The sequence below is a fragment of the Alosa alosa genome, chromosome 9 (genome assembly GCF_017589495.1).
Source record: "Alosa alosa isolate M-15738 ecotype Scorff River chromosome 9, AALO_Geno_1.1, whole genome shotgun sequence".
NCBI lineage: Eukaryota > Metazoa > Chordata > Actinopteri > Clupeiformes > Clupeidae > Alosa > Alosa alosa.
Window position 1 is genome coordinate 33,940,313 of NC_063197.1, and position 11,512 is coordinate 33,951,824.

An 11,512-nucleotide genomic window follows, 5' to 3' on the forward strand; every position below is an offset into this window, starting at 1 on the left:
TACTACTTATGGACGAGTGAAATTAGTCCAAGAGCATTAGCTCAAAATTGTACACAAACCCGGAAACAAATTTGTAACAAGCTGCATTTTTCAGGATATGTTCAGAATACCTTCAGGAATAACATACTAAAAGTCCCCGTGAATCCCCCTTGTGCTTTCTGAGATATTCAAGATGGCGTCCAAAATTGCCGCTATTTGGAGATTTTCCATATCTCAGGCTTAAAACATAATACAAATGCAATAAAAATGTTTAAATATAAGTTTTCTCATACAAGGAATCCAAATTCACCATTGACACACTGCTAAAATTAAAGTTAACCAAGATTACAAGGTCAATGTGACACGAAATTCACATAGTGTACCCATTAAGCCCAGGCACCATTTAAGCCCATTTGTAACTTTGTCATTTTTTAGAAAAAGAGGGGCCTGTCTAATGCTATTCATTATTTTGTCTAATCACACAATGTCTTTTTATGTTAGTTTTTATTTGGCACCAATCACATTTGACAATATTGAATAAGGCTCACTTACATCTGTGCAGTCTCAAGGAGGCTCAGATAAAGTCACTTCAAAACTCAGATAGAGCCTCTTTTCAATTATTTTCAGCCACTAAGTATGTAGGTTCATATTATGTAAATTGGGAGATTATTGTTTGTTTTGTGTGTATAAACAGGTAGTTCAGTGTCATTTTTTACCATTTGGCTTTATGTAGAAAGATGAGTTATGCTAGTTAGTGCAGTGAGCAAACCATTGTCAATAGTCAATACATGTAGCCCTACTGATAGATATGTAATGGGAGTATTTTGCTCTCCATAAATATCCTCTGCGTTGTGTTTTTAAAAGAAAAGTTGAAATAATGCAACGTGACGTTTGAACTGGGTCTTACTGAATTTGTTTATTTTCGCACACAGGCTATCACATTCAGGTACTCCTGTTGAGAGAAATCTGACAAGCCAGCCTGGGGTAGTGGGACACTTAGTTAAAAGTTAATTTTCGCAGAGCATAGCCCCACGTCACACCTACACCACACCCCCTTACCCTTAGATTCCCGTAGGAAAATAAAGAAAATACAAAAACTCCAAAAAGAAAAGCACAACTCATGTGGGGAAATTCAGGGAAACAACATTAACCCTGCTACAGATACACTGCTTAAGGATTAAAAATGAGTGTACAAACTATATGTTTTCTGATACATTTTACAAAAAAAAATAAGGATTTGGATGGGTGAAATAATATTTTAGCCCACCTTGGAAAAAGGCATTTTTGAACATAAAAAAATGCCTTTTTCCAAGGTGGGCTGAAATGATACACTGACCCAAAAAACAGCTAGCGTAAGCTAAGTTAAAATAAGAATTCCTTGTTAATTCAGAGAGTTTGGCATAATAACTATGATGGCAAGTTTTAAAGCATATTTAGGCTACAGGCATTTCTGTATACATTTGATCATGTTTATAAACCATCTTAGTGTCTATGAAAAATATGTGAACTTAGAAGGTTCAAATCTCTCATGTTGTGAGCAACTTGCGTGACAAAAACAACAGATTTATTATTTAGCAGCTGCATTTTACCAGTGACAAAAGTGATTTTGCAACTTTGGTAGCTCTTGGTCTGAACGCATAGTTAGACAACAATGAGACAGCAATTTTCCCTCTTACCTTTATAATGTAATAGCACATCATATTATATATAATGCTGACTTCATATAATGCAGCACCAATGCCAGCTTTACTAAATGATGAGGGAGAAACTGAAGAATCAACACCAATTTCTGATGATGAGGATGATGACTGAAGTGATTTATTATTATGAAATGTCTCCATTCAATAAACTAATGATGAACTTGACTTACTTACCCTAAAAAACATATATATTCAAAAAAGCCTCTTGTGAACATCCTGTGTTGCTTGAGAAGCGTTTGTGGTCAGAGGTGAAATAAGATGCACAAACACCTTGAGCTTCTTCACCTCATCAGCAACACTCAACGGGGTGACGCTGATGAAGACGCTGTGCATGGGAACGTTGGATGTGGTCGTGGGAACGTTGGATGTGGCCGTGGGAACGTTGGATGTGGTCATGGGAACGTTGGATGTGGTCGTGGGAATGTTGAATGTGGCCGTGGAAACGTTGGATGTGCGTGGGAACGTTGGATGTGCATGGGAACGTTGGATGTGCATGGGAAAGTTGGATGTGCATGGGAAAGTTGGATGTGCATGGGAACATTGGATGTGCATGGGAACGTTGGATGTGCATGGGAAAGTTGGATGTGCATGGGAACGTTGGATGTGGTCGTGGTCGTTGCACCTGTTAAACATTCTATAAGTTACTCTTATGCTCCGGCTCTTCCTTTGCTCAGAAGTGGCCCATTGAGTGTGACTGATTCTGTGGTCCGCTTCAGGGGGGCTAGAGTGTCCTGTTCCGTTAGCATCGAGGGGCTAGTGGGCGATCCTGTTCCGTTAGCACCGAGTGGCTATTTGCTTCGCCACCTCATTTTCCTGTGTAATCTCATCTGTTCATTTCTAACAAAGAACAATGGAAAGATATTACCTTACGCATCCACAATGGCATTCACATATTCCTCCCAAAGCAATGCATCTAAATGGTGGGTGTAGGCTTAAACTAGTTGCTAAACTGTGGTTAACAATTTGGTGAAACATTTCACACTGTAGGCCTACCCTCACAAAAAACCCCTTACACGGTACAGAGCAGTACGTGAACATGTCACACTTCACCCTGAAAGATGTCCTCAAGACAGGAAGCCTTTCAAACATACAGGAAATCTGAAATGTAACTGATTGCGTCTTTGACTTACCCCAATGCTTTTTTATCGCCACTGCCAGACAAACCAGGTAAACCACTGCAAGAGGAATTTTCAAAAGTATTTCCAGTGAGGGGATCCTGCAGGGTGGATTGAGAGGATGTGTTATGTATCAGGTTATGGTTATGTTACTTAGCAGACACTTTTTATCCAAAGCAACTTAGAACATTACCTTAATTACAGTAATGACGATAAGCAGAAAACTATTCACTAAAATAAAAGATTTAATTATAGTGAAACAAATTTCAAATAATAAACAGCCTAAAACTCAGCATGATGTTTTAATAAATAGCCTAATGCTGAGAATAACCAATTACATACATAATGAATAACTTAATTAATGAGCATAAGATCGTACTTCACAACACTGTGTTCTGAGTGGTCCTCTTGCCCTGGTGCCTCATCTGAGAGAGCTGGCTCCTCTTGCCCTGGTGCCTCATCTGAGAGAGCTGGCGGGGCGGCCTCTACACTGGTCTGCAGCAGGGCTGTAGCTTCACTTGCAAATGGTGTTTTCACTGTTGGTCAATTGAGTAATAAATGAAATCAGAACCCTAACTGTAAATCAGTCAGTGAGATACACATGCATGCTGTACATACACACACACACACACACACTGTACTGTACATACATACATACATACATACATACATACATACATACATACATACACACATACAGTACATACACTGAGAACAGAATTAGGACTGACCAGTTTGGACTGCTGTGGTGGTATGAGTTGTAGATGTTGTCTCTCCTGTCAAAAAAAGAATACAAAGGTATTGTTCATGTCATACCCTTAAGTTGGATGAACTGAAAAACAATTTGAATAGATAGTTTTGAAGATCTGATGCTGCATGTCCTTAATGGCACCAAATAAGGCATATACTAAATATGAATAGAGTTAAACAATGTTACAAAACATTTGTTATCCATACAGTAGATGAATATATCCTCAAACTCTCTGCTTAGAAAAAAATAATTCCAATGAACAACGAGTAAAAATACTTCATCTGGCAGTGGAGTGAGTAAATGTACCTTAACATCGCCTTAAATCTTCAGTCTAATCTTAAATTAAGATACAATTACATACTCCACTGGAAGATACATTTACTTTTTATGTCTTAATTTAAGAAGATTTTAACCTTTGAAAGGTTAATCCTAACCTCTAACCCTAATCCTAACCTCAACCCTAACCTTAATCCTAACCCTAACGTGTTATGACAAAAACCGAATGTCACTTAATAACATAAAGCGTTATGTCATAAATGTTTATGACTTGTTTATGACACATTCATGACAGTGTCATGTCATTCTTATGTCGACACTGTCAAGTAAAGTGTAACCGATTAATAACACTTGGTAAGATATACGTTTTTGCAGGGATGACCAAACTCACGTTGTGTGACGGGAGGTGTGTTAGTGCCAAACTCACGTTGTGTGACGGGAGGTGTGTTAGTGCCAGACTCACGTTGTGTGACGGGAGGTGTGTTAGTGCCAAACTCACGTTGTGTGACGGGGGGTGTGTTAGTGCCAAACTCACGTTGTGTGACGGGGTGTGTGTTAGTGCCAAACTCACGTTGTGTGACGGGGGGTGTGTTAGTGCCAAACTCACGTTGTGTGACGGGGGGTGTGTTTGTCTGTGGGGACACGGACACATACACGGGCAGCTGTGTGTCTGCTCCTGTGCACCAGTACCAGCCGGCGTCGTTGGGCGTCAGGTCCCGCATGGTCACGCTCAGTGCTCCGGTCCGAGGGTCTGCGTCCAGCGTGTACTTGTGCAGCCTGGAGGTGCGGCCGGCGGTCAGACACACACTCGAGCCGCTCCGGCACCACTTCTTCTCCCCGCTCCACAGACGGCCGCCGTAGAGGCACCGCACCTGGACCAGACCGCCAACAGGTCCGGAGAATACTCTGCTCTCTGAGTACAACTCTGGAGGGCCTGAGATTATAAACACACAGAAAACACACTGATCTCTGAGTAGAACTCTGGAGGACCTGAGATTAAAAACACACAGAAAACACACTGATCTCCGAGTACAACTCCACAATTTAGTATTTCAAATATGACTAGGAAGCAATTAATTATTCTCTGTACATATTTAGGCTACACCATATAGATTCAATATGTTATTACATACTTACATATATTCTTACATATTCATTATTGACCTATCACCTCTATAGTTCATTTATAAAAACTGCAGTAATGTGAATTTAATGTAAGTTAATTATAGTGGATGGAATCCACTATCTTGAAATCTCCTGGCTTCTTCTTCTTATAACCTTTTCTTTTTACCTTTTCAAAAGTTAATGCGGCTCTAACCGTTTAGATTTTTTGAAAAATAGGGGATTAAAAATGTTAAAAAGCTAATTTCCCCCCCATAGACTTGAATGGAGGCTGTGATGTCATAATGGCCTAAAGCCAGCTACGCTTGTTAAGCTCCCAGAGTAGTTCCCGGGCTAATCAGAACACTGGCACAGGTGTCACCTGTGAATCCAACTGTCTCAGCTTCTAATGCATACAATCTGACGCTCCCTAAAACTACACATTCTGTTTAAGTGTTTCCCGTGTGTCAAAATAAAAGTCACAGCCATAGCTCATTTGCGCATTATATCTCCAGAACGGCTTGACGCACATGCTTAAAATGTGGTATGAGTGTTTGTATGCACTCAAAGATGAAGTGAGTTGATGTTGGAGGTCAAAGGTCAAAGGTCAAGTCCATGAATACTCTGAGCGCGATATCTCAAGACTGCCTTGACATACATGCCTGAAGTTTGGTATAAGTGTTTGAATGGACTCAAAGATGAAGTGAATTAATGTTGGAGGTCAGGAATCAGCAGCTTTATATATATATATATAGTATATATATATATATAGTATAAGTATATATACTCTTTTGATCCCGTGAGGGAAATTTGGTCTCTGCATTTATCCCAATCCGTGAATTAGTGAAACACACACAGTACACAGTGTACACAGTGAGGTGAAGCACACACTAATCCCGACGCAGTGAGCTGCCTGCACCAACAGCGGCGCTCGGGGAGCAGTGAGGGGTTAGGTGCCTTGCTCAAGGGCACTTCAGCCGTGCCTACTGGTCGGGGAGCAGTGAGGGGTTAGGTGCCTTGCTCAAGGGCACTTCAGCCGTGCCTACTGGTCCGGTTACAGGTCCGAAGTGCTAACCAGTAGGCCACGGCTGCCCCACAAAAAGCTTTTCATCCACTATTGTAATTCCTCTGGCATTACATTTCTAGTGTTAATATTATCACCTGGTGTGACTGTTATTTTCAGATAAGCTTTATCATCAGACCCTCCTCTGATGTCCACAGCGCACCAGTAGACGTCTGAGTCTTTGTCCTGCAGGTTCCTTATGGTCACAGTGAAGACCCGCTGGGTGATGTCATCACTAATGGACACCTGGGCGTCCGGAGGGCTTGGAACACTGCTGGATCGGGTCAAGACACGGCAGGTGTCCCAGGTGTAACCGCGGCACCAGTACTTCACCTGCGCTACGTACTTCTCCTCGTAGTGGCAGGGCACGACGGCCGACCCTCCACGCTGCACGGTCAGATTACGAAGAGTCCTCACGCCTCCCAACCCTCAAAACAGAAAAACATTAGTCTGTTCACTGGATGAGCTAAAACATAAACTCTAAAGCCTGACACAGGAGACTCATCATCACAAAAGCCTCGTTAGCCATAAACATCACACCTAGAACACTGGCCTATACAACGGAGAAAATATATATCTTACCTGCAAATCAAAACACATGTTTAATCAGGGTTAATCAATAATTCAAACAAAAATACTTTTGTACATTTTTCTTCTAGATATTTTCAACAATCTAACACTACGGAGGGCCATGGTGGGAATTAACTTTTTATAGATGGGAATTTATTTTAGGAGCAGAAAACTCTTACGAGAAACGCAAAAGGGCTCTAAAAATAAATTCTGACCTCTACAAAGATAATTCCCACCATGGTTCTTCGAGGGTTCCAAATATGGTTATGGCTAAAAGATTTAGCTGATGCTTTAGTGCAAAGCAAATTACAAATACAATAGTTACAAATGAACAGTAAACAGTTTTAAAATGTGAAAACAGCAATAATAAACAATAATGTCAAAGCAACAATACAATATTATGTAGCTTATGCTGCAAAATTGCCACAAAAGAAAGTATTTTCTTTTTTGTGCTCACTCTGCACGCCAGTGAAAAGACAGACCAGCACACACAGCACTGTGGCCATGATCATGCATCCAGCAGTGCAGCAGCTGCTCTGCTCTGCGTTTATAAGAAAACAGAAGTCACTCTCCCCCAGGCCCTTACAGTAACCACAGAGCAGTAAAGGGAGGGCATGACATTCGCACAAGACAAAGGAAGCGGGGGACCAGCACTGCGGCTTGCACACTATTGCGTTCTCTCTCTGGCCACTGTGACATGGAAACAGAGAGCATTGTGGGTGCACAGGAAGTATTTTACATGTACAATATGCACGTTTATGTTTCCTATGAGTTTTAAAAACATGTTGGGTTTTTTTGTTAAAAAAGTCTTCCATCTGCACCCTCCCTCTACATCTCAGCAACACTGAAGAGTTGCATTCCTCACATGAAAGGCAAACCACACTCTCAGCTGGTAACACGAAAAGCAAACCACACTCTCAGCTGGTATCTAAAATCATGAAAAGCAAACCACACTCTTAACTGGGAACAGATAATTCCACTAGATATTAATTAAATTAACTTTAGTTGAGTTTCAGATATGAGTTGATTCATTTTAGACTAATATGGTCGTCCAGGTTGCAGCTTGCCAGCTCGAAGCTCACATGCTCATTATTCTGCAAGGGTGCAGGAGATATTTTCAAATTGAGGGGGACCAAATTGTGAGCAAAAACCCAGATAGTGAATTCCAGCTTCTAGATATCGGACCACCACTTCTGACCCACTGTCGATCATCATAATATTTTAAACTTGCCAACATATTAAGATAATAACAATGATTGTTTTCAAAATATGTTTTGATCAAAATGGTCAACAGTGGAGGAAGGGCAGAATGCCAGATCTGGCCTCAGATCAGCTTCTTGTTATGTGGGAGGTCTCAGCTTTTTATACGCTTATGCAATTGAGTTATTTCACACTGCTTGGGCCAATGGTTGAATACTCTAAAAGCTACATGGGATGTTGATATTTTATGAAGCCATGAATGAACAAGAGTTTACAGGTCATCATATGCCTGTGATCCAAACACACATGATCAAATAGGTAGGCCTACTTAAATTGTCTGGTATAAAGTTGTCAATCAAATGACCAAATCAACATGCACTCTCCACTAGTTACCAGTTATTGATGTAATGTTAGAAAATGTGAGGGAACACTTGTAATGGCTTTACAAGTTACCAGAACACATGGTAAAGACCAAAGAAATGAATAATTACAATGATTTGCAACTTACTTTTCCCTTATAATCAACTATTAACAACATTTTACCAATATTTAAATACTTTGAATTAATTAAAATATATAAAACAAATATTTAAAATATCTGTCAAATATTGAAACAAACATAATATCTAGGCTACACTTCAGGCAAATGCAAAACTATCTCTTTGATTAAGGCTAAATAATTTCCCCATTAAAAAAACAGGCTGTAGCCACGTTGTCATGTTATCTATGCATATATGCAATATGCCAACTGACATTTGGGGGAATTTCCTGACTATTGCATTGCACATTGGCCCTCTGAAAAAAAATATGTTATGCTTTTTTTTCTGGATTCATTTGGATTTTCCTCGTGCTTCAAAGAACTCGAGCTTCAAAGAACTCCTCACATCTGTGACATGCACAAGTAAGATAGCCTAGCTAAATTCCCAGCTTAGCTTGTTTAGGACCCCCGTGAACACTATTTGATAGGATACAGTGTATCCTATACAGAGATACCTTTACTGTCTGAGGAATTTATGCACCAAGGTAACTCAAGTTAAGTAAATTAATTGTGTCTTGTAAATTATGCCTGAAATACGTGTTTAAGAAGTTAAATGTGGTGTAAGTCAGAGTTACTCATCTTGTATGAAAATGGGTCGATAACCAGTAGGCTAGTTGAGTTGGTTATTAAAACATAATCGCTAATGTCACGATGAGCAGAGGACGGTCTACAGAAGCAAGTAGCCTGGTTTAGTTCATGATGGTTGTTAGTAGAGAAACTGATCAAACATTTCAGATATCCAACTGTCAGTAGCAGAGTGAAAGTGGGATCGTGCAGTCTAGATGGCTATGGCTAGTGTTGATTATACTGTAAGTTTTATTTAGCCTAGCGTAGCCTATAGGCTATTATTTAGCATGTAAGGCGTTTTTTTTTCAAAAGTGAGGGGGACGGTTGCCGTCTCTTCAAAACTGCGTGTGCCATGTCCCCCATGTCGCTGGCTGGCCTGTTCACTTTAGACTTAGATTGAGATGTATATCATTCATATAGTTTTTCTGCGCTTGTGAATGAAGTATGCGGTTCAGTTGTGATTACCCGATGAACTGCAGGTTTGATAAATACCACGTAAACTGAAGAACCCTAGACGTGTTGCAGGTGGAAAAGTACAAATATGCTGTCCCTATCTGGACACAGAGATGTGTTGAAAACAACGCATTTTTAAAGTATTTCTCAGACAAAAAAGCAAAAAGGCTGCCACAAGACAAATCAAACAGAAGTCCATCTCCTCTACCATATGTTCAGCAGTAGGACAATCTGATCTATTTGTTACTGACTACTGAATACTCCTCTACATGTTCAGCATCTGATCTATTCCTCAGAGACTACTGAATACTCCTCAGTAGAAAATGATAAAAATGCTAAACTTGTCAGCGCTTGTCTTTCAACTCTCTGCTGATGACAGCAGCTGTACCAGGCTGTCAGTGAACAACAGACGGCACACCCAGACGGTTTCACCATCTTCACTGGAGATTTTAACCATGCTGATCTCAAAACTGTACTTCCAAAGCTACACCAGCATGTTGATTTTCCAACAAGAGGAGATAACATCCTGGACCTGGTCTACACTGCACACAAAGGAGCATACAAAGCCACCCCCCTCCCCCACATTGGACTTTCAGACCATATCACTGTTATGCTAATGCCCGCATCCAGACAAAGGGTAAAAGCGAACAAACCGGTTTGTAAGCAGGTAAAAGTGTGGCCTGAGGGAGCCTCTGATGCTCTTCAAGACTGCTTTGACACAACAGACTGGGAAATGTTTAAGCAGGCAGCCACTTACAACAACCGGACAGACATAGAGGAGTATACAGACACTGTAACCTCTTACATCACCAAGTGCATCGATGATGTGACCCACACAAAAGACATCATCACACTGGCTAACTGGAAGCCATGGCTGACAGGGGATGTCCTCAGGCTGCTGAGGGCCAGAGACAAAGCCTACAGAGCTGGGGATGAAGCTGGCATGAAAACAGCGAGAGCCAACCTGTCCCGTGGCATCAAGGAAGCAAAAAAGGAATACACTCACAAGATAACCACCCACTTCAAAGACAGCAGGAACGCGACAAAAGCCTATGGCAGGGCATTCAGGCCCTCACGGACTACAAGCCCGCGCCACAGAGCTGTGAGAGCAACATCCCTCTGCTCAACAACCTGAACCGCTTTGCTCGCTTTGAAGCACAAAACAGCACCTGCCCACAGAAGACCCATCCCCTCTACATGAGCAGCCCCTGTGCCTCTCTGCCGACAGCGTGAAGAGGACACTTGCTGCCATCAACACCCGTGAAGGCAACAGGTCCAGACAACATCCCAGGTCGTGCGCTGAAGGACTGTGCAGGGGAGCTTAAGGATGTCTTCACAGACATCTTTAACACTTCCCTGAAGCAAGCCATCGTCCCATCATGTTTCAAAGCTGCCACCATCATACCTGTGCCGAAGAAAACTGCTCCATCCTGCTTCAATGACTACCGCCCTGTGGCACTGACACCCATCATCATGAAGTGCTTTGAGCGGCTTGTCATGTCACATATCAAAGCCATTCTCCCCCACCCTGGACCCCTTCCAGTTTGCATACCGAGCCAAGCGGTCTACAGAGGATGCAATCTGCTCTGCCCTCCACCCAGCCCTCACCCACCTGGAAAAAAAAGAGACTCATTTGTGAGATTGCTGTTTATAGACTTCAGTTCTGCATTCAACACCATAATACCACAACAACTCATCTGCAAACTTGACAAACTGGGACTCAGTACCTACCTCTGCAACTGGCTACTGGACTTCCTCTGTCAGAGGCCCCAAGTAGTAATGTGTTGGCAACAATACCTCAAGCAGCATCACACTGAGCACAGGGGCCCCCAAGGCCGTGCTCAGTCCGCTGTTTCTTCACCCTGCTGACGATGACTGCACTGCAACCTACAGCAACAATCACATAGTGAAATTTGCTGACGACACAACTCTGGTGGGTCTCATCACCAAGGGCTTACGAGACTCAATACAGGTTGGAGGTCGACCATCTGACCACGTGGTGCAGGGACAACAACCTCCTGCTGAACGCCAGCAAGACCAAAGAGATTGTTGTTGTTGACTTCCGGAGAGGTCACACCCAACACCTGCCACTGACCATCGACGGTGCTGTGGTGGAGAGAGCGAGCAGCACCAAATTCCTGGGGGTGCACATCAGTGAAGACCTCTCCTGGACCACCAACACTGCATCACTGGCGAAGA

The 11,512-nt window shown here is 42.0% G+C and overlaps 1 protein-coding gene across 1 annotated transcript; it reads right to left on the reverse strand.

The window, feature by feature from the left end:
- Window positions 1-875: 875 nt before the first annotated feature.
- Window positions 876-9,763, reverse strand: LOC125301263. The gene is made up of 7 exons (XM_048253700.1): window positions 7,013-9,763; window positions 6,084-6,413; window positions 4,429-4,755; window positions 3,526-3,570; window positions 3,174-3,330; window positions 2,810-2,895; window positions 876-2,516 (listed from the first exon to the last, which is right to left on the reverse strand). Exons 1-7 carry the CDS (start codon window positions 7,368-7,370, stop codon window positions 2,503-2,505), a joined length of 1,317 nt encoding a protein of 438 aa, XP_048109657.1. The 5' UTR covers window positions 7,371-9,763; the 3' UTR covers window positions 876-2,502.
- Between the last annotated feature and the right edge of the window lie 1,749 nt (window positions 9,764-11,512).

Excerpts from the sequence above, each read along its gene's own strand:
- LOC125301263 (XM_048253700.1), bottom strand. The coding sequence starts at position 7,370 with ATGGAAGACTTTTTTAACAAAAAAACCCAACATGTTTTTAAAACTCAT. Across the intron at positions 6,414-7,012 it reads TCTTTTCACTGGCGTGCAGA|GGTTGGGAGGCGTGAGGACT; the intron begins GTGAGCACAAAA and ends TTCTGTTTTGAG. Across the intron at positions 2,896-3,173 it reads TCAGAACACAGTGTTGTGAA|GATCCCCTCACTGGAAATAC; the intron begins GTACGATCTTAT and ends TCCACCCTGCAG.